Source organism: Triplophysa rosa, linkage group LG17, assembly GCF_024868665.1.
Source record: "Triplophysa rosa linkage group LG17, Trosa_1v2, whole genome shotgun sequence".
NCBI lineage: Eukaryota > Metazoa > Chordata > Actinopteri > Cypriniformes > Nemacheilidae > Triplophysa > Triplophysa rosa.
In genome coordinates, this window is record NC_079906.1 from 7,114,666 (window position 1) to 7,138,812 (window position 24,147).

The 24,147-nt window shown below is 37.4% G+C and overlaps 2 protein-coding genes across 5 annotated transcripts; one reads left to right on the plus strand and one right to left on the minus strand.

The window, feature by feature from the left end:
- The first annotated feature begins 46 nt into the window (after nucleotides 1–46).
- Nucleotides 47–9,293, plus strand: ccdc157 (coiled-coil domain containing 157). Of its 4 annotated transcripts, none has more exons than XM_057357379.1 (16): nucleotides 47–339; nucleotides 754–916; nucleotides 1,096–1,554; nucleotides 2,075–2,288; nucleotides 2,435–2,512; nucleotides 2,772–2,941; nucleotides 3,196–3,372; nucleotides 3,874–4,042; nucleotides 4,121–4,961; nucleotides 5,183–5,288; nucleotides 5,442–5,513; nucleotides 6,649–6,789; nucleotides 6,883–6,929; nucleotides 7,748–7,813; nucleotides 7,937–8,063; nucleotides 8,176–9,293. In XM_057357379.1, exons 1-9 carry the CDS (start codon nucleotides 92–94, stop codon nucleotides 4,465–4,467), a joined length of 2,025 nt encoding a protein of 674 aa, XP_057213362.1. In that variant the 5' UTR covers nucleotides 47–91; the 3' UTR covers nucleotides 4,468–4,961; nucleotides 5,183–5,288; nucleotides 5,442–5,513; nucleotides 6,649–6,789; nucleotides 6,883–6,929; nucleotides 7,748–7,813; nucleotides 7,937–8,063; nucleotides 8,176–9,293. The 4 variants fall into 4 exon arrangements, with proteins under 4 accessions (XP_057213362.1, XP_057213361.1, XP_057213364.1 ...); XM_057357378.1 differs by having other exon boundaries at nucleotides 7,748–7,809; XM_057357381.1 differs by having other exon boundaries at nucleotides 4,127–4,961; nucleotides 7,748–7,809.
- Nucleotides 9,294–10,673: 1,380 nt separating this feature from the next.
- slc7a4 (solute carrier family 7 member 4) lies at nucleotides 10,674–22,600 on the minus strand. Its single transcript, XM_057356889.1, has 5 exons — nucleotides 22,467–22,600; nucleotides 19,148–20,218; nucleotides 16,607–17,352; nucleotides 15,389–15,497; nucleotides 10,674–15,048 (listed from the first exon to the last, which is right to left on the minus strand). The coding sequence occupies exons 2-5, from the start codon at nucleotides 20,127–20,129 to the stop codon at nucleotides 14,858–14,860; spliced, it is 2,028 nt and encodes a 675-aa protein (XP_057212872.1). The 5' UTR covers nucleotides 20,130–20,218; nucleotides 22,467–22,600; the 3' UTR covers nucleotides 10,674–14,857.
- Between the last annotated feature and the right edge of the window lie 1,547 nt (nucleotides 22,601–24,147).

Here is a 24,147-nt window from a genome sequence, read left to right on the forward strand (position 1 = left end):
GCCTACAAGTATCCATAGAAATCTATATAAATACACCATCTTATTGTGCTGCACTATAAGTCACGTCAGGCCAGAGCTGGTGTGTTGAAGAATGACGCATCTTTTAGGTCGTCAGGACTGTATCGACAGTCTTCGGAGAGATCTTATTGACCTACAGGGAGGAATTCTGGATGTTTTCTCTGAGACTGGACCTGTACTTTTCCCATCATGGAAGTTTCCGGGTAAACTGTCATGTAATCTGGACCTGGTCAAGCTTTTAGAGGAATATGATTATGAAGATGGCGAGGAAGAGTTTAGTCAGCATTCACACATAGTTTTGCTAGAGTTGGTGGTTGACAGGTAGGAAACCTTTAGAGAAAATTAACCTTTTAACAATTGAATTATTCATATTATACATTTATATAACTTTATTTTATTAACTATTAGTATTTGTTAGTATTAGTATTTCATTAGTAGATCATTAGCAAACACTAGTCTATAACACAGATAAGCACAAAATGATTATATAAAATGACTATACTTATGATTGTACAGATTTACCTGTTAAAACGATAAACATGTATTTTAATTATTTTAATTACATATAATTTTATTAATTGTATTAATTTATTATATAGCCTAACTTATTATTTATGTTTTATTATTATAGAATTTTATGATATAATGTTATTAATTTTATATATTTTTTATTGAAACAATGAGATTTTTATGCTCCCAAATCTTCACGAGTATTTCTGTGTTTTCTGTTCCAAGATTAATGCTTCTTCTTCAGAGTTTTAATGTTCACGCTGAGCTTTTGCTTGGGAAGCAGAGACCTTCATCGTCTGGTCAAAATGGGGCTCCTGTTTCCGTTGGTCCGGTGGTCAAACTTTACTGGAAGAACCTACTTGAACTCAGTAATCAATATGTACAAAGGGTAAGAAGATCAGTCAACATCTACTATCAAATATTAATATTTTCTGTTAAATATTTATTATATAACATTCTCCCTGCCTGTACTGAAACAAACATTATCAACTATATTTGACTGGTTATACTACTATGTGTTCATTTGGAAACCTGCTAAAGTTGACACAATACAAACTGTTTTTTCAGAGCACCAGTAATATGTGTGAACAAAGTCCTCCGTCTCCATCTGGAATAGCACCCAACACTCCTGCCATTAATACACACAGGACACAGAGAACATCCATGACCAGCATCCACAAAACCAGTTCAAACACCCCAGCTTCCACTTCCCACAGCAGAAGAGCATCCGCCGCATGTTCCTCCGTGTCATACATCTCACCATCTACCTGCACTGTGAGCTGTCAGACAACAGAGTCAAAGCTAGTGCCCTGTGAGGCCTGTATTTGTCTCCAGGCGGGTATGAGAGAAACAGGTGAAGCTGTAGTATCTCTGTGCCAGTCTTTGGGTTTGCCCTGCTCCCTGAAGGACCTCCTGGTGACTGTAGAGGAGCAACTGAAGCTGGGTCACTTATCTGCATGTGACGTTTCCCAGTGGGCGAGTGAGCAGCGTAGAGATATGAGCCGTGTGGGAAAACATGTCCTGGAGGTGAGGGGTTGTGTTTGGAAGAATGTGTATCATGTGTAGCATGAAAATAATTCTGCATTGTGACAGGGCTGTCAAACGATTAATCGTGATTAATCGCATCCAGAATAAAAGTTTGTGTTTACGTAATTTATGTCGGTATACTGTGCTAATTAATTTTGTATTTATGAACACATACACATAAATGCATTTATTTTAGAAAAATATAAAATATAACAATTAACAAACGTTTATTTAGAATTTAAATTATTGGTAAATATAAATTAATACATTTAAATATTTCCTAAATATTGTAACAGTATGTGTATGTTTTGTGTTTATAAATACAAAATTAATATGCACTGTACACAGATATATATAATGTAAACACAAACTTTTATTCTGGATGCGATTAATCGCGATTAATCGTTTGACAGCCCTACACATTTCTAAAAGTGCAAACATTTCTTGTAGTCTCTCAAATAGTGTAGGTTTGCACTGTATTGAATACTTGCAGAAAATATATTTTTTATCTGAATTGGAGGTGAGGGAAACTGTGGAGCCCCTGAAAAAGAAACTCAAAGAGACAGAGACTGAACGAGAGAAGCTGAGAAAGCAGATGTCAGAGACAGTTAACAGAGAAAAGGAGCAGAGGAGGAAAATGGAGGAGGAGTGGAAAAACACAACACAGGAGGTGAAAGCCACAGGTGAAGGAGCAGTGAGGAAACTAAAGCAGGAGCAGGAGGAGTTAAAGAGAGGTGGGATCACATGTCTGAAACTTCTCATATACAACTAGTGCTGTATATTGTTTTATAATTAGACTAACATTGTAGAAACAACCTAAACTACAACTGAATTCTGTCGTATTAAAACTGAATACTGTCATTTTACATTTTGTTCTCAGGTGTGATGTTGTTAGAGGACAAAAATACTGAATTGACAGCAGAGCTGAATTCGCAAACAGAAGCAAAACAGAGTCTCGGTAAGTAGGGCATTGTTATAAAAGTTAACCAGCAATTTAAAATTGTCGTATGCAACAATGACATTGAAATACATTTGAATATGGTGTGATAAATGTTTGAAACGGTTAATGTAATGATTTATATTTCTCATAAATGTTATATGAAAGTGAAATATTATAAGATATAGGCTATTATATATAATATGAAATGATGGAATGCTGCAAACGGGTTATGGGATAATTTAAGCAATATATTCTGTACTGGTACAAATCTGTATAGAATGTGAGAGAGCTTCACTGCAGGAGGAAGTTCTCCGTCTCCATTCACTGGAAACAATGTTAAGAGAGGTGAAGGAAAGGAGGGAAAACCTGGAGAACGAGCTCAGAAGTACACAAGCACTGCTAGACAAAGAGAGAGCCAAGTCCTATAGTGTTCAACGCCAGCATGAGGTGTGTATCGCTATTTCATTTTAAAAGTGTAGAGATGCACATTTACATCTGTCATCTGTGTGCATTGTATTGTTTCTCAGATGATAGTGCATGGTTTAATTCCCAAGTAACACAAACTGATACATTTTTATCCTAAATGCACTCACTGTAAGTTGATTTAGATAGTCTGCCCTATGATGAATGCATACGTGCAATGCGTTACTAATTCTGTGTGTCTGGTTCTTATAAAATGTAGCATGTTTTTTTTTGCACAGGCACTACAGGTGAAACAACATGCTCTGTGTAAGCGTGTAGAGGTCCTGGTTCAGCAGACCGATGATCTACAGAGCAGTCTCGAAGAATGTGAGGATGAAAAAGTTGAGCTTGCTGATAAACTCAAACAGATTATGCAAGAAAAAGACACAATTCAGGAGCAACTCACTCAGCAACAGGTGAAGTTAAAGAGATAGTTTACCTAAAAGTAAAAAGAATAATTTATTTACCCTCATGCCATTCAAAACCTAGCTGTTTATAACGCTTTCTTATGTGAACACAAAAGAAGATATTTTGAGAAATGTCTTCGTGGTTTTGTGCCCATACAATGGAAGTCAATGGGGTCCAACGTTGTTTGGTTACCAACGTTTTTCCAAATATCTTCTTGTGTGTTGTGCAGAAGAAATAAAGTCATACAGGTTTGGAGTGATGTGAGGGTGAGTAAAGGAGGAATGAAGTTATATTTTTGGGCGAACTGTCCCTTTAAAGGTTAGGTGTATAATTTCTGTGTCAGTCTTCTAACATGGTTCAGGTAAAGTAGTTCACCTGGAAGACAAAACGGACAAACTGGCAAAATACATACTTCATTGTGAATTGTGATCTGACGCATTTAGCATAAAATGAAGCTTGTGTTGCTAAGTGTGCAGTCTGCCTATATCAAAGACTGACTTTCTCTGCAGTCCGAGTGTAGTTCACTGTGTGTGGAGAAAGAGAAACAGCAAGTACAAATCACAGAACTGGAGAAGCGCGTTTCTAATCTGACAGAGATGCTGGAACAAGCTGCCCAGAGAGAGAGAATACTGGTGGCCTTTCCTGAACTAAACCCTCATCCACAAGCAACACCACAGAGTGAGATATCTATAGACACACACAAATACACACTATCCTACTGTAGCATCTATAACCCACTTTCTCTGTCTTTAACAGCTACAGGTGATGTGATGTGTGATATGGAGCAACAGCTGAAGGCTAATCTACTGAGGATGAGAGTTCTTCAGCAGGAGAACGCCTCCCTGAGCAGCAGTCTTGCCAGACTAAAAGACATTCAAAGCGACAAACATAGATCTGTGGAGTCTGGAGATGCAGAGATGGACAGTGGCGGTGAAGCTGCAGAGATGAGACCCTCGGACAACTCCACTCCAACCTCCTCCTCCTCCATTCTTCATCATCAGACTCTCTGCCTCTCTCTTAATCGAGATGCAGAAGAAACATATATGAAAATCCGCCATGCCGCTCGCATTCGGTCTGCTGGCACACGCCGTCGGAGGAAGTGATGTCACTTGGATTGATGTGGCTTGTATATTGGTTAAAAAATGGAAGAACTAATCTTAGGAGTCAAGAGATTTTGCTTGCACTGGAAACACTCATTGCTCGTTTCAGCCCATTGGTGATGCAAAACGAAACTGAAATTTATAGATTTACAGGTTGTAAATATACAGTTATATTGACTGTATGTCTTTAATTTAGTTAATGTTATATTGTGTTGCTTTATGTTAAATGTGGCTAGCACTCACTCGACAGATTTTTCTTCTGACCTTCCTGTTGTTAATAAAACCGAAAGTAAAAATGCTCTGCCACGTCACATAGCGGGTTTGATTTTTGTTCCCGCGATTTTAGAAATTTGAATCGGACCAATCTGCGCAATACGGACATGCTGTGCACCTTGCGCTCGTGCAGCCTGGTTCTTCTTTTAATAATACGTTTATAGCGTAGTTTGACGTAGTCTTAATACAGGAGTGGTTTTCATTGTGTGGATTCTGCACGAAACGTGAGTATGCGCTGAGCATTTTAAACATAACCTGCAGAATACATTGACACCTGATCACGGATTCTGTGTACTTTGATTCTTTTTTTTTGCAAATACATCACCTATAGCATCTATGTGATGATGCAGATGGTAGCCTATGGTATATATCTTGAAGTTTTATAAACCATGAACATATTTGTATCTTAATTCTGCTCTTATCGGGGCCACTGCTGAATTTGTAGTTGCTCCTCACCCAAGCAGACGCATTGCGCAGTAAAATGGCGAGGAAATCTGCGAAAAGATCTAAAAACAAACTACCATCAGGATGTCTGTCTAAAAGGACAAAAGGTAAGTTAAATGCAGAATATTACATCAAGTTAATGGTTTCAATACCTTATAAGTTAAAGACTGAGCTTTACTATGCATAACGTATGCACTGTATATGAAATGGGGTTTTCTCCAAGTCATCAAATGATAGTTATAATGTCTCCATCCTTTCAGGCTCTCCAGCTGAAGAGGACCCAGAATCAGAAAACATACCTCCATGTTCAACTCCAATACATGATAAATCTGGTAAAATTGAAAAACACTGAGCGTTTATAACTGAAAGCCTATTGGGTTTTTAATTTGTTTACTATGCTTTTTTATTTTAAAAATAGGGCCTAGTGTTGTAGTACTCGAGACCGGTCTCAAGACCATTTTTTGATGGTCTTGGTCTTGTCTCGGTTTCGACTGTCTTAGGTCTCGGTCTTGTCTTGGTCTCAGACTTAGTGGTCAAGACCGGTCAAGACCACAACTGTGGGAATTACACTAAATTGCTGGTGCATTGTCTGATTTATGTGTTAACATCATTCATCCGATTGCTTTTAAAGCCAGAAGTTTTACATCCATTCACCACTTGTTCCTTATTTGATTCTTCTGTTACTTTTGTTAGTCTTACTACTGGTAAGAGAAGAATGAGGGATTGTCTGTCAACAAAATGAATACACACAAAGGCCCACAATATCCGAAATGTGATTGCAAAAAAGGAACTTTTTTATTTGATAACATCTGATGTGATGTTGATTTTGTATAATTATTCAATAAACCTTGAGGTAATAAGTGACTTAAACACTTAGTTTAGACACAATCAAACAGAAGTTTTTGTTCTATTTTGTCTAGTCCCAAACAAATCTAGAACAAATCAGTCAAATAGAACAAAGTTTTGTGCGTTTCTGAGCAACACACAGCTATTTTGCTATTGATTAGATAAAAAAGCAATGAAACTAAGTCACTGAATGTTTTGTTTTGTTGAAGGTCACAGACTTAAATTGATCTTGGGTAGTTTTTTTATGTTTAGTTGTTGGAATTTTTACCTGCACAAAATTTGTAATACGTTACAGTAGGTGGGCGATTAAACATCCTACACATACATTTCTGCACAATAAATCACCTAAGTTACTTCTATTATTATTTATTATGACTTTTTAGTGTTTTGTGGATCTTTTGAATTAATTTTTGGAGTTCTGCCTTGGTCTTGTCTTGGTCTCGACACCCTCTGATCTCGGTCTTGTTTTGGTCTCGGTTTTGGTGGTCTCGACTACAACACTAGGGCCTACTGTTAAAAAATTCTAAACAAGTTACAATTTTATAGCATTATCATCCTTTTGTGATTGTCTCACAGGTATAATCAATAAATTGATTCTTTCTTTCTCTCTTTTTGTTGCAGAAAGGGATATAAAGGCAGTATTAGCCTGTCAAACTCCTTCACACCTGAATATCACTGCTGCAGCAGATCATGGAAGTCCAGTCACAGCTCCAACAATTACCAACACAAGTGTGACAGGAAACTTAACCATAAATCAGAACTGTATGTTAAACTTACTCTTACCCTAAAATTTGTGATTTGTAAAAACATGAGAAGAATATTTCAGTATTTAGTGAAAATATTATCCCTCTTTAGTTACTATGGTCTTGCCGAATAACTCTGGGAATAAACATTTGGCTCAGGTAAGTGTGATAAGACTTTGTTAATGATATGACATTTAAAACATTTCCTTATAATAGCCCAAACTTTTAATATCATTAATAATGCAATATCTGTATGTACACTGTAAAAAATTTACTGTAAAATTTACAGCAACTTCGGTTGCCAGTAAGACTGTAAATTTTTACAATTGTACTGTAAATCATAAACTACAGTTGTACTGTAAAAAATACAGCATATTTCTGTATATATACAAACAGCAACACATTTCTTTTTACAGCTGCCACTGTAAAATTACAGTAAAATGTGCAAGAGCGACTGTGAATTTACATGGACTGCTATAGCCTACTTTTATAGTGAATCATAGCATTTGCTGTCAAATTCAATTCACTAAATTAACCACAGTTACGAATTTTTACTGCTTTGATAGTACATTTGTGTAAACCTACTTTTGCTGTAAATTTCAGTAGCGTTTACATGTGTTAATTTAATGCACTGTAAATAATAACACTTAAAATAACAGGATTTCATAGATATAGCCAAATGCATTTATTGTACAATAAACATAAAGATTAAGCACTAGTTTCCAAAACTAGGTAAAAAAGAAAAAGAAAGGAGATTGCACAATAAATATAAGGCTTTTGCCTTAGTAATACAAAAATACTTCCTTCCACAACAGTGGAGATTACACGATAAATGAAAGACTTTAGCCTTGGGAATACTGTACCAGAATCCTTACTTCCACAACAATGGAAATTGCACAATACATGAAAGGCTTTAGCCTTGGAATTACAAGAAAAACTGTGACATTTGTACCTTTTGTTATTGTTTTTATTCTAAGCAACTCATAAATGTAAAAGATGGGGCGGATGAACGTCGGATGCTTTCATGCAAGAGTGAATAGTAGGTATATTGTATTGCCATGTGCCACTTTCAGTTCTTGTAAACCAGCATCTCTCCTCAAAAGAATAAGGACATGACATGCTTCTAAGACACTATCAATTAAACGTCCTTTAAATCTTTGTTTTAGTATCCTTCAAAAATCCATAAGCCCTCAGACTTTGCATCGCCGACGGTGTTTGGACTTTGCAGAGGATGTTGATCAACCTACCTTAACTCTTGCAGAGGTGAAAAAGAACACAAATCACTTAAGAGAGGTCAGTATGAAGGACCATATTTTAGGACATGGTTTTGCTTAAATACGCAACGCTATTGGTGGATGTAATTCATTTTTGTGCATTGAATTAAGGAATATGATATTACTTTTAGATTACTGTTGATGGGAAGATCTTAGAGACACGACCTACAAACAACATTTTAATCAGTGAAGAAGAGATGACCTATTCTCACTATGCCCTTTGTGACAATACTGCAACAGTCCCTTTGATTTTGTTGGATACATTTACCATAAACCTCGATCAGTGGTATACATTTAAAAGTATTTCTATTTGTGACTTTGGTCAGGGGAATGTGCTCTGTTCAACCGAGCTCACAACACTCGAGTCATTTACTCCTGTGGAACACACCGTACAGGAGCCAGAGGAGACGGTCATATCTGGAGAGATCACTGGGGTGTTAGTGACCTTTGAATATTTGTGTTCGTGTGATGCCGTACTCCTTCTGCCGGACACTAAACTGTTTCACATTAAATGCAATGAGTGCAAAAAGAGCTGCAGGTGTGCAAGCGTTCGGAACAGGGCCAAGGCTGAAGTAACCATCAAACAGGCTTCTGGAACAGAGCAGATGGTCGTGTTAAATGATGCACTGCTGCACTCCATTGACACATTTAAGAAAGAGGGATTCTGTGACAGTCACCGGCTAGAGGAGAGACTTCTGAGAGCAAAAACAGTGACCGTGGTCTGTGTGGATAGTGAACCGCAACGTGTACAAATGGATGCATCAGATAAATCCAAAGGCAGTTTAAAATTCTCTTTGTCCGGGTGGCAACACGCTTGTTTAATCCTATAAAGCCATGTACTGTAGAAGCTGCAAAAAGATGGAGGAGAAAAATGGTCATTTATCTGTTTGTCTTTCTGTTTTAGGCATTGTAAAGAATTTATTCCAAATAGCTTTTGCAGGGTTCCCAACATCATGGAAAACTTGGACTTGGTCAGGGAAAATGTCATGGAGTGTTATACTTGTGATTTCAAGGTTTGGAAAATTGAAATTATTAGTGATACACTACTAGTAATAGTCTGTTTAAGTAAAGCTTCAATATTTTATTAGCTAGAAGTGGGTATTAATGACTTTCTGAAATAGTGTTTTCACAGAATTCATGGAAAATCATGGAAATGATTGGTCACAAGTAAAAAAAAACCCTGTTAATAGAAATGAGTGACTTAGAAATGGCTTTTCTTTTGGTTAATAATTTGGGTTACCCATGAATAAGTGCAGAAAATGTAATTTCCATTTAATTTTTCAAATAACATTTGAAATAACGTTTCGAAGTATATATATATAAATAGTCATAATAGATAATTGAATAGAGAAAAAAATTTTTGTACTGTACTACTTAATTATCACAGTGACTGTGACTCACCACAAGGTGGCAAAATGTATAAACAATACTAAAACATTTCAACATGTCTACCTTTGTTTCTTTCCCATTATTGATTTTTGTTTTGTCTTTACCCGTTTACAATTTACATTGTATATGTTTATTTGTTAGGGTAGGGCATATGTACTGTATATAGAATGTAAACTACAGCTTTGATTATGACAATATTAACAGGAGAATAACACAAAATCCAGATGGCATGTGCAGACAAAAAAAAGGCTATATACTGTAAATGTTCAAATCTCTGTGCCGAAGCACACACACACAATCTAGGAAAACAGCTATTATTTGTTTTTCCGTGCTCATAAATTCAACCATGGCGACATAGTCAGTGTTGCCATGGTAACTCTAAGGGTCAAGTAAAACGATCATTTTAATACAGGTCATCACACATTAAATGAATTACACAATACAGTATGTTTCATTTCTTGCCACTGTATTTTAGCTCTGTTAGTGCCTGTGGTTAAGCACACAGTAACCCTGTATTATACACTCAATAAATTCCAGAAAATGTATCTTACATGTATAACAACACTATAGTGAGAGGACTAACTGAGAGAAATTGAATCTTAGTGTTTTGTTCTGTGGCACTGGTGGGAACCTTGAGTGCAGCTGAGCATGATGGGTGTCATATTGTGGAGTCGAGGTACATCCTGGTTATTAGCTGCATTATTAATGTAGCATTTCATACAGTGGGTGTTCCTCTCTTCTAACAGACCTAGACCTAGACCTCCATTGGATTACTACCGTCTCGTCGTGTTGGATTTCTGTACCCTTGTTGGAATATACTAACCTCTTGTGTGTGATTTGTGACTGTTCCATCCCTGTGTGTAACCCCTTGTAATATAAAAGTCCTGCTTGACCACGTAATTGAATCCTCCCCGTCTCAACCCTGACACAAACTAATAAAATAGTTTATTTTGACTTTTCATTTAATTTTGTGCAAACTTTCCCCTTATCCTGTGGTCATCTAGGCCTTAATGGTAATAGAGAAAATTCCCACATGATTTGTCACAAATTCTGCTTAATCTAATAATCCCTTCCCATCAGACAGATTTAAAGACCCACCTGTCATACTTGATGTCAGTGTATATACTGTACGATATCCATAAAAACCCTGTTCATAAAATTCAATTTAGAGAAATGTCAATCTTCCTTGTGACTTTCTAACAGGATATATTTTTAAATAACAGATCAAACAAAATGATGCTTCAAAACATTTATTTGTCACTAGATAATAATACATCTATACATCTTTAAATAATCTCTTGATAACAGAACATTACAAAGACCAAAACAGAGGTATATGCTCAGTAACACAACAAAGAGAATTGGTACTTTTTTAAAGAATGCAAGAAGACAGGCCAACGGGGAAACAATCCAAAAAATAAATGCAAAATGTGTAGAAAAACGGATCACATTCCTCTTTTGTACAATACTTTTAAATAACACAAAAGTACAAATAAGACTAAAGACTACAGAAGCTAAATTGCAAACTTTGGGAATGCTTCAGTATGTGTATCATTAAGGCCATTGGTTACGTGTGCTACATTTACAAATACAAAGACAATATTTACACCGTAATCTTGTAATCTGTATCTTGTGCCTTCAACTGCAAATCTACGCCATGTCTTCATATCGGCCTTGTGCAACTAAGCCTGGCTGTCAGAACGACATGAAGTGGATTATGCAGCAGACTGAACTGGCAGACAGACTTCGATACAAATTCCAGACAGCTGTTAAATAAAGTAGGAAACAGATTGAGTTAAAGGGTATAAACACACCCGGGTCACAGCACTCGCTCAGTAAAGGGAGTTTCTCTTATGGACATTGTACATCTGATGCAGCGTCTTTCCTGTCTGAGCCACCGAAGACAACTGAATTCAACTAAAACAATGTGAGGTTTTGTGCCTTTTACTATCTCAGTCAAATAAAGACAAACTATTAATCTAGCTGGGGGCGAATCAACATGTGTTGAGCTCAAAAATCATTGCACATGAAATAAAAGTGTTTAGGTGCATTAGATCTAGCAAAAGGTCCTTGCCCATATGTTTTAGCAGCACATGTCTGTGACAGATTCTCAGTGTTGTCATCATTTAAATTTGCAGGTCAAACGTAAAATTTTGCATGTAGCAAAACGCAGTTTCTTAGCAGCTTGCGTTTTTGGTCTCTTGTGTTCAAATATCTATTAATGGAAGTGAATGGAACCAGTGTGACCGTCCAATTCACCCAAACATTGTCATTATTTCTCAACCTCAAGTTGCTTAAAACTTGTATAAATTTAGTTGGCTTGCTGAACACTAAAATATATTTGGAAGAATGTTTGTAACATTAATGTTCTAGGAAACTACTATGGTACTAGGAAACTAACACTACTTGTGTTCTACAGAACAGAGAAATTTATACCGGTTTGGAACAACTAGCGCGTGAGAAAATAATGACCGAATTTAACATTTTTGGGTGAACTGTCCCTTTAAGACTCTGTATAACATTGGGTAGAGTGAAACCAAATAAATAAGACAGCATAAAACAACCAAATGTTTTTCACTTAACTGTTTCAAACAAGCAAAAAATATAAACATTTAGTACATCCCAAAACACAAACCACAAACATAATCTTGGTCTAAATGGATCTGAGCAGATAAAAACAATGTGGCAATCGGATATAGCACCACTAATACATGGAAATAGAGGAATAAAGCAATATATAATGCAGTTTTGAGAAAACTGTAGTGTGCGGTTACATTCTTAATATCAAGGGAGGGTCAGTACGTGTGTACAGAAGCAACAGGAAGCAGAATGACTCGACATGAATGGCGTGGTCTGAGCGCTGATCTGCATTCACTCTCTCTGGATGATAATCTGGGTCAATCTGTTAGGGTTGAGGCGGGGAGATTACAGGGGCTTGAAAATATATCCCAATCTCGCATTTGTCTGCCATACTTTAAAATCATGTGTGATGTACTGTGCACCATACGCAAGCTCTTTTCTGCTTGCTTTGTGCTTGTGATGATATAAATGTCTGTGCTTCTCAGACCGAGCTTTTAAAATAGCTAGCAGTGATCTACTGTAGCATGTTCTCATACACAAAACAACCGATAGTGCATATTTTACAGCTAATATACTGTATGTGGGAATATTCTTACTGCATACAAACTGGCAGGTCATTAATCTTAGCATCCGTTTCTAATGCACACATGAAGGCAACGCTGTGTTATAACCAGGTGTTCTGAAATAAAGTAACAAGCAGTTGGGATAAAAGATGACACGTGACAGGATATTTTGGTAGTCACTTAGCTAGCACAACCCATTATGAAATCTCAAAGATGCAAAATCTTGCTCCACTTAACTCTATTAAATATAATAAGCTGTTTTGTGCCACATAGCATTTTTGTATTCAGTTGTAACAAACAAATGACTTGCCGCCACAAATGATACAGTACCTTGTTGAGAGCCAGTATTATGCTGAAGTGTCCCTGTACTGTTATGTCACACTGTGTGAGAATAAGGGCAGTTTAGTGTGTGTGAACATGTCACATGAGATGTGGATGAAAGGATTAGAGAAGAATGCTTAAGTAAGGGCTTGTGAATGTGTGTGTGTTTGTACAGGTAAGGCCAGACAGGTGTGTCAGAGCATGAAAGCAAATAAATTTACTCACAAGCAGCTCATATAACGCCCATCTTACAAACACATGAAAAACAGAAAAAATTTGCACAATAAAATAAATTGCTGTAACATCACAGGAATAGTGAACTGTTTTACAAAAAATGTAAAAGCTGGTTTTAGAAAATACTGTAAAATAAATAAATACACAGATCTACTGTATAAACATAAATATGAATTAGGTGGAGTGTATAAGAGCCAGATGCTACCAAATTACAACTGTGTGTGTGTGCGTGCGTGCGTGCGTGCGTGCGTGCGTGTGCGTGTGTGCGTGTGCGTGCGTGTGTGTGTGTGTGTGTGGAGTAAATGTGAAAGCGGTAATGTTTCAGTATAATCATGTGATCAATGGACGCTGCTTGCCTTCTGTCGAGACAGACACAATAAGAGCGTGTGTGTGTGTGTGTGTGTGTGTGTGATATATAGGGGGAAGGGGGATAGATTTGAGTAGATCCACATGATCCCATAACAGCATTTGCTTAGACACTGGCAGACCTTTAAACAGACCACAATTTTAATGTTCAACCCGTGATTGTCATTATTTCCCATATCTTAAAAAAGAGATATCTTCAGTATTTTCCAAACACAGTATAGACCATGCCGTAGTGTCTTCCATTGTAAACCGCATTATATTATAGACGGTTTCATCGGACACACGTGTCTGGCCCGAAGTTCACTTCCAGTCTGTGTTTGGTTATCGGTCTGGCTGGCTAGTAACATAACAGTTTATTTAGTATTTAATTTATATTTAGATTAACTTAAATTAATATTTAATTGCATCAAATTAAATTAAAATGACTCAACAGTTATAGATTTTTGCGGAGGTCTACCGTAAGTTTGGCCCACATTTCGCTTATGTGTTGCCGCTAAAACCGTCTATACACTACCAGTCAAAACTTTTAACATAACTACATAAATTAATACATCAATAACATTACTATTTTAATCACAGCCACACCCACTTATTTACATATCGCGGTGCACGTAATAGGAAAATATACCGTCATACCATATTCAACCAATATTGCATGGGTTCAGATGACTGGATACTTGTTGGCTGCTTTCCTCAACTATTTGGTCCAACTCATCTTTTTTCTCAGTTTTTTAGAGAAATGCAAATGTAGGCATAATTTATTTGTCTAGAAAACTCACTTTAGACCTTTAAGCAAAAGCCTATAGATGGAAAAAATCATACAAAGCATCAGTGATGTGTTTGTCAAACTTTTGTCTGGTAGTGTAGCACGGATTTCAAACATCCTGTTGGTCATATTCTTGTGGAATGAAATGTTTCTTCAGTGTTTAAAAGATAAACAGCAGCCTGTCTTAAAGGTTTCAGCTTTCACAGAGCAGCAGGTGAGGTCCACCTAGCTCTGTGCAAACACCATAAAACACAATGGAGATCTGAATCTGTTTGAGCCACTTACTCTCATATATAATTGACATACAAGTCAGTGTAATGGCTAAACGCAGTGAAGGTGCACTGTATATTACATAAGAGAGATAAATGGAACAAAGAATGAAACAATGACCAGTTATGATTAATCAATTGTGATTAAAATGCCAAAAACGAAAGTTGATTTGACCCAAAAGAATGTCTTGGTGTTTTCAGACGGTGTTGAACAGTTTGGTTTATCTTGACATGAATAGAACAACTTGATAACAGCAGTAAAGGAAAGAGAAACAAAGCAGCAAACAGGCATGCAGGTGTCCAGTAAACACACCTCATGGTCAAATCATCTGTTGTCAGGTGGGTTGTCTGGTGTAAGTGTGTTATGAGCGTGTCCTTCAGGCTGCACGTTCTGGACCGTCTCCACCAGACTTCCGCTAGGGAGAACCACATATCGAGCGGATACGTCCTGTCCCTGCTGCTCTCGTAAACCCTCTTTACTGTGCCAGATGCCATACCCAAAATACACCAGAAGACCTGAAACACAGCAAGACAACACATTTGATTATGTGACCAGATCATGTTTTTGTTATGCTTGCCAGTACAACACACTGACAAGCTGGTGAGTTAAATCAGGTGTTTTATTTAGGGAGACATCTGTGCGAGGACTGGAATTTAGAAACTGGAACATCGTGGTTTATAGAGATTAGTAAATTATGAGTAAGTGTATACAGCAACCATGTCTGCTTTTACAAAGTTCAACAGACACTGTTATTTTTGTAGCATTTACTAAATTCATATATCTAGTCTTTATATGATATATTTTGTCATTTACAATATTGAAGTGGCAGTGAAATAAAAAGCGAGGGACTGGTACCTGCTGCGACCCAAATGATGAAACGGATCCAGGTGAGAGGACTTAACTTCAACATGAGAAACACATTCAGGAGGATGCTGAAGCCAGGAATGAACGGCACCAGAGGAACCTGAATGAGAAATGTGGTCACCGTGGATCCCAGTGTAACAATTCACATTCACATCAAATTGTTTCAATAAATCCAACTGTTATCATGTTAGACACATTACTAGAGATAGGTATTTTATACGTTTTTAATTCCAATGAGTTTTGTCAGATACCGTATACTACCATTGGTATTACCATAGTTTGACTACAGAAATCATGGTTAAACTATAAAATTCTACAAATAGCATAACTGGAGTGTGTTTACTATAGTGAGACGATGGTACATTTGTGGTTACTGTGCTTTACCGCAAAAAACAAAGCTAAACTATGTTTAACAACATAGTTAATTTTTGTAAGGGCTTTTAATGAGATATCAATAGATCACAAGTAAACACATGCACATTTCTGTCTGAAATGCGGTGCTGAAATTTAAATTTTATATCAAGTATCCGATTTTTAACCCTAAAGGCCATTGCACATTGAGTCTGAAATTTGCGTCCGAAATTTACGCACGTTAAGAAATAAATACGACCTCACGTTGTGTCAATCACATTTACTCACCGCCTCCGATATTTTCGTCCGTCATAAAAAAATCGGACTGGGTTCGATTTTCTGCATTTTTCACATCCTTAGCAAGAATTTTGAGAGGCGTTTTGACCATTCAGAGACACCGTACAAACCAGCGCCAAATACAAAAAAAGCATACGAAAATTTCGGACTGTATGTGCAAAGACTTTAAGGATGTGATTCCAAAATCGGAATTGATTTTTCGATTTCCAATACTACACAAGGTTTTTAATTTTCACGTTCTGTTTTTGCAGCCATGGTTCAACTCGACAACAAGATCTTGTAAAGACAAAATATAAAATGCATTGACAATAAACAATACTAAACGTTTTATTATCTCTCTGACAAGATTTTATGATGCTCTTTATTAAAGCAAATCATACCCGCATTGATAAAACTGATATTTCATACAATCAAGTCATATTCACAGACTTTTTATTTGTTAACATTTTTACTATATGGATGGCATAGACATCAGATGTTCTCCAACAATAGCAATTTTCAAATCCAGGTTAAAAACGCATTTGTTTAGAAGTGCAATAACTGATGTCAGTGTTAACTCACCTGAAAAGTCTTGTGATTGGCCTGCTGTTCATGGACCCAGATGAGAAACAAACTAAGCATGAAGACCAGACTGAAGATGACCAGTAACAGGGTGATGCTCCACACCGGCAGGTGCAGCTGATTATTCCCAAACACCAACACGGCACTAAGAGAGACTCCGCTCACCATCAGAGCCATCACACAGAACGTCACCACCTCCCCCGGCTCACAGTCCCCCAGCAAGCGTCCCAGATACGGCTCCCATCGAGCCTTCAACGTGCCAGGTGCCCGTCTTTCCTTCACAGCCTTCTGCCTCTCCACCAGCTGAAGTTTATCAGAAAAGGACTCGTACTCCTTCAGCTCTCCGCTGTCCTGTGCAAAGGTGTGACTCTCACCCGCTACAGGAGATGGGTCCACCTGCTGTCCTGATTGGTTCAGTGATGGTGGGGACGAAGCGTCTGTTTTGACGCCACCTCCTCCCGAGCTACCGCTGCTTTTATCCGGTTGGAAACGGAGCACTATGATGCTAGCCGCTACAAATGTGTAAGCCAGCAAAGTGCCGATCGAGAGGAACTGGACCAGAGCCTCCAGATCAAAGATGAGAGCAAGAAATGCCATTAGACTGCCAAAAACAAGAATGGCGATGACAGGAACTTTAGTTACAGGGTTGACACGGGAGAAGACAGAGAAGAAGAGGCCGTCCTCGGACATGGCATACACGATTCGCGGGAGGGAGAAGAGGTTGCTGAGCAACACAGTGTTCATGGCTGGATGAGAGAGACGACAAACAACAACAAATAGTTAATAGATCTAAAGCCAAGATAGAAAACATGCCAAAATGTTTCTCTATTAGAAGCAATACTTCTACGTATGTATGAAAACACATGTAATATAGAGACCACTATGAAGATCCGTCATGTTGTGTCAAAACAACACAATAATTTTGGCAGGAGAATGAACACTTGACACTGGTATTAGTGACGAACTTATAAGTATTGTCCAGACACAGTAATTTATCACTATTTGGTCATTTCCATCACACTAGCAAGGCTAACAAAAGTAACAGAAGTTTGATTTGCTCAATGTGTCACTTCCAACAACTACTTGATTTTTCAATGGATTATGCAAATTTATTTTTCTGTTTGTGGATTCATGCATATTGTGTACACGTGTTTGGGCAATTCCATGCAAATGTCAACCTTAAAGGGGTCATATGACGCGGCTAAATGAATATGATCATTTGTTTTAGATGTAACACAATGTGTATACACGATTTAAGGTTCAAAAACGCTGTATTTTCCACATACCGTGCATGTTTGTATCTCCTCTTTGCCCCGCCTCTCTGAAACGCGCATATTTTTTACTAAGGTCATCGCTCTGAAAAGCGAGGTGTGCTATGATTGGCCAGTTCACCAGTGCGTAGTGATTGGTCCAATACTGCAAGCTTGTGACAGAAATGTAACGCCTCTTACCATATTTGGAACATCAGGTTCCAAAGCAATTGTACTGACAGGTACGCCACCTTACTTGCGTATACATTTGGGCGGTCTTAGTCAAATACCACGAACTGACGTAGATTTGTGGGGGTGTGGTTACACGAGGCGTTTCAGGCAGGGCTGGGTGAGCATTCGCTTTTAGATAGAATGCATCTTTTGTTCCGACACTTTCATTTGTGCAATTTTACGTGTCTATTACATGCATGGGCAACTTATAACACACCAAAGACACAGAAAAATATGTATTAGCGCCATATGACCCCTTTAAGATGAAAAAAATCAAGGTTTTACCAAAGGTTTTCACCATACTGATAGGTCAGATATCAATTTTTGGTGGTTTAAATAACCATGTGAAGACTCACTTTAGGTTTTTAGAGCTTTTTTGTGTCTTTTTAAAGAATGGTTTTCCATAGTCAGGTAAGCAAATTGTCGCATCCATAACAGTCCATATTCCACATAAATGAGCACATGAACATTAAAATAAAATAACTATTCTATGTTCAGTAAAGAGCCATCCCTTCTCCATTATTGCTTTTGCTTTGCACATTTTAATTCACCGAAATCCTACAAAGTATGTTCTCTCAAAAATTTGCACCCGTGTTGTCAAATCCATAATTTTTTACCTCTTTTAAAATAGAAAACTTGTGCATAGCCATAGACTGATATTTTTCTGATATCTGGACTCTATCATCAGGAGTTTAGTCCAATATAAACAGATGGTTCAATATATTGGTAATAAATACATTCTCTGCGAGTTGATATTTCAAATGTTGACTGAAGATGTCACAACAATAATGCCGGAATTGCTTGTTTCTTTAACTTAAACCATTTTAAAATTTCAAAAAACAACTTAAAATCTCATTGCTTCTTGACGTATGACAAAACAAGCATGACAACTAGTCATGAAACATGCAAGAACCAACGAGATTCAAAGACATCAATGTGCCGTCATATTTTTAAATTACTGCACTGTGTTTTTTTGGGCTTTGTGATGTTGACCACCATATAAGAATGTAACAAGATGTCATTTTAACACACATACAGTACAAACAGAAACTATGCTTACCACAGATGGAGCCCACAGCCACGATGAACCCGGCCCAACTGTAACCTCGTCTGAAGAATGCGTCTGACAGCGCTGAGTTTGGATCTAGCGTATGCCATGGAACCATCAGTGTGAGAACTGTAGACACCAGAATGTACGCTGTGGCTGCCAGGCCCAATGAGATGGCTGTGGCTGCAGGAATGGCCCTCTGAGGATTGCTGGCTTCCTCGCTGGATGCTGCTATTACATCAAAACCGACGAAGGCATAGAAGCATGTTGCAGTCCCAGCCATTATACCCGAGAATCCGAACGGGGCAAAACCTCCCTCCCGAGCGCTCCAGTTGGCCGGATCCGCCAGTATGAATCCAAACACCAGGATAAAGGCAATGACCACCATACTGACGGCTGAGAAGATGTGATTGAGCCAAGATGACACACGAACACCAAACGAAATTAAAAAGGAAGCCAGAATAAGAATGGCAGCTGCTAGGAGGTCTGGGTAATGAGCGAGGAAGGGAACGTTCCAGCGCATCACATGACTCTCTGTGAAGTTCTGGATACGGTGATTGAAAATAGAGTCCAGATAGCCGCTCCACGCACGGGCTACTGCAGCTCCACCGATCATGTACTCCAAAATGACATTCCAGCCAATGAGGAAGGCCCAGATTTCCCCAACCGAGACGTAGGTAAACATGTAGGCGGAGCCTGTCTTTGGTACACGAGCGCCAAATTCAGCATAGCACAGTGCCGCCATGAGAGATGCTATGCCTGCTATGATGAAAGACACCACTACGGCGGGTCCTGCCGTGTCTTTCGCAACGGTTCCTGTGAGAACATACAGGCCCGAACCCACCATTCCACCTACACCGAGCAGTGCCAGGTCCACCGTGGAGAGACAACGTTTCAGTGATGTTGCCATTACATCGTCCTCCAACGTCTTCAGTCTGTTCAGTTTCTGATAGAATCTTACCATCGGGGAGCAGCCGGAAACACATGATGCCATCTTGATGGAGAACAGAAGGTTGGTTTAAGTCAAATGCGGAAAGATCAGACCTCACCCATCATTTTCAGAGCCAAACAGGCCCTACAAACCTGAAATGCAAAGAAGCAGTTAAGAATCTGTAACACACTCAACAAAAACAGAAAACATCAACTTGGGGTAAACTGGCAAGTAAACAATATACACAATCGGTATCAGTAACATGTTTTATAAAACTGTGAAACAGTTCATTTAGCTTGAACATCAACATTTGTTGAAAGTCACTAGTGTTTTCAGAATCAGAATCAGAAGAGCTTTATTGCAAAGTGTGCTTGCACACACAAGGAATTTTCTTTGGTGTTGGATGCTTCTAGTACAGACATTCAACACAATGACAATACAAATATCATAAGATTTACAGTCTAGTGGCTCAAGACAGGAAAAACAAACAAAAAAGACATAAGTAATAGAGAGCTCCAAACCGAGCCCTGTCCGGGAAACCGCCGCTTTTAGTGAACCTAAAACAATAGTTAACACCTTAAAAGTAATAAGTAATCATGTGAGGTAATAAGTTTCTCCAAATTTAATCTAAAATGTATTTCCTGTCTTATCAGGGTTTGCAGTGAGCCACCATGGTCAATTCCTTCTTTTATGTTATTTTATATTTATTATACCTCATAACATTTAATTGGGTAAAGGTTTACAGACAGTGACCTACAGGCTACAGCTATCAGATAACTAACTATTGAGAAGCAAGTATTGTTCAAAGTAGCTAATAAAATGTTTTAGAAAAAAAGATGAGCTATCACTAAAAAACAATGGCAAAAAAACACACAAAAAAATAAGAAAACACTCAAAAGAAAACAATTATAAATGCTTAAACACGGATTATTACATCATTTACTTGGTGGTAGGCAGACTCAACTCAACTCAACTCAACTTTATTTATATAGCACTTTTTACAATTTTCATTGTTACAAAGCAGCTGTACATGAGACATATTGACTATAAGCAAAACAATTTTAGTTGTACCTGTTAAAATAAGAAAAAGGTGAAAACACAGAAGACAGACATACCCACATACAAAACACTCCACACACACAATATGCACACGTACTAACACACATAGACATAGACACACACACACACACACGGACGCGCGCGCACACACACACACACACACGTACACACACAAGTACACACGCACACACACACACACACACAGACAAGTACACACAGCGAGCGCACACATTTAAGATAAAGGATAGAGAAGCACAGGTCAAGTATAACACTATAAATTCCTATATGCAATATTAATTAAGTAAAACTTTAAAATTCTAAATAATTCGTAATCTACAGTTTAGTCTACTAGGACTATAGTTGCCTATTCTTGCAGAGCATTTATTGTATTATAATGCATTGTATATTATAACAGACAGTGCGATCACTACAATTTAGTGACTCTAAACAAATTGGAAGCCTTTTAATGAGTGTGCCATACATAGAGACATAGAGGTTGCTTTAAAAAGACAAATAAGAAAAGAAAAATCTAATTCAGGGGGCAAATATTGCCTCATAATATAATACTATGACACTGCTGAACACTTATTTAGACAAATAAACCACAGAGATTCCACAATTTTTTTTAAAAAAACTATTCTTTTGGAGTATCCTGACAAAATCTTTTTCTAAAAATCTTTAGAAAAAAAATATAATGATGTTATTATTATTATACAAACGGCATGGTCTAAACAGAATTTAAGGCTATAATATAGACTATTTTATCTCTTTCATATGTAGCATACAAGTTGATGGGTTCTTTTTGGTGAGGTTAACAGCGTTTAGTTTGCAGTTATGAACATTATGCACTACTTTTAAACCCTCACAAAGGCCACGCACGGATGGCAGATGGTGATTCCCGGACGGCTCGAGCTAGGATGCACACATCACATCCGCTGCCTCTCCTGAGCTCACGCTGAATGACGTCATACAATTCATGTCTTTATCTAAAAATCACCACCTCTAAGTCACATCAATATCTGAATTCTGAAACCTATCAAAAAATGTGTCGTTTCTCTGTGAAAGGCAACACTGATAATTTCAGTCAAAATGCATGTAAGGCTATGGTCATTTAAAGAGATGAAATAAGCTCAAATATAAAAACAGTGGTCTTTAGCCATCGTTGATACAGTTTATTTGACGCTACACTGTGACAGCTGGTTGTTTGTCATCCCACTAACGTTACATAAAGCACAAGGTGGTTAAGCGTCGCCGCAAAGACAGGTGAGACATTGGCTCTTAATCACAAATAATACATCACCACAAATACATAAAAACATAGTAAAAAAAAGAAGGGTTTACCTGTAATGTATTTATGTATGCATTCGTGTTTCAGAGCATCAGATGAAAGCTGATAAAAGCGTCATTAAACAGAGAGGAGGGCGGATGAGAACAGGAACTGTTTCCGCTCTTAAAGGTACAGCACCTCGTTAATATTTTAGTAGCCTTGTAGATGAAACATATTTATCTTCGAGACAAACCATAGAATTGCTACTGGAAGGCTAAATATATTTAAAAAATGGTATGTAGGAAATTATAATGCACTTCTGACTAAATCCGTAGGTGGTAGAGTGTGTCTATATAAAATATCACCACCTCTGGACTTTTTAAAATTGCAAGAAATCGCCACCTTGGAATTATACATGTCTGCACTCTGAGCAGTTTTGAGATATTGAGTTTCAAATGCATTTTTCCATTCCATTTGACTTTTGATCTTTTTGTTTCTGAAATAAAAAATAATAGCCAGAATAGTAGGGAAGGTAGAGAAGAAGGAATGTTTTATTAAAAGAGAACAGCTTTTTATACTTATAATCATAAGAATATTATATAAACTTGGCTTTCCCCTACTTTAGGATCTTTGTTTTATGATGTTTTCCTCAATCAATACAAGAATGCACATTGTTTACATTGTGTTATCAAACAGATCTGATTTAATCGCAAAATGACAGTACACATTTAGTACTTATGATCAGATTAATAAAATAGAAAAGAAAAAAGAAAACAAATCAGATTTGTGCGGAGTGAAAACAAAGATTAAATGGCCATCTCTTCAGTACTTAAAATATAGGTTATCTTTCTACATTTCATTAAGCTTTTTAAGTTCACAAAGCTTAAAGTTTATTGATGGTACCCAATGTCAAAATCTGCCTCATAAAATGCATAGTCTGATCTGAAATTATGTTATTTATGAACTATAAATACTACTACATTTACATTTTCACATTTCTTTCCTTGCATCACCCTTAACATGCTTGTCAGAAGCTCTTGTGTCAGATGCAGCAGCTCTATCCTACACTTCCACCTCTGTTGAGTCACATCTACTGCCATCTACTGCCATCTACTGCCTATAATACACCTATAATACACACAAGACTTTACTGACTACTGTCTGCGTTTGCACAACAACAAACCTCACAATTGAATCATTATTCTTAATAACACGCTATTATTTTAAAATAAATATGTTGTTATACACATTAAACTATTTAGAATACTTTTAATAATACTTAATAAAAACAAGTATTATGTAGATATGTTTGCATTATACAACAGATGCATTTGCCAACTCTCATTGATAAAAGAGTAAAGCAGGAGAGGATTAAGAAGATTTTTATAGGTTTCGATTTTGAGATTTTGAGAACTGTCATAGGAAATAATTAAATTTTAAAAAGTACTCTAAACATGTTCTGAAAATCATTTGAAAAGTAACACTGGGTGGCGCTTTGGAGTTGTGTTTGAAACACTGCTGGAGAAACTGTTGGTGAGGGAAGTTTTTACAGACAGCAGGGGGCAGCAGTGTGCATTTATTTTTATATCGGCTGCGGTTCAGAAAACTTTCCTGCTTAGTAACAAATGATATTACAATCCTAGCAGAAACGGAACATTGTATCATTGGTTGTTTTTTACGAGAAGATTTAGGGGATTTCTCAGACAGGTTCTGACAAAACAACAAAACAAAAAAGAAAACATTGTGACATTGAGA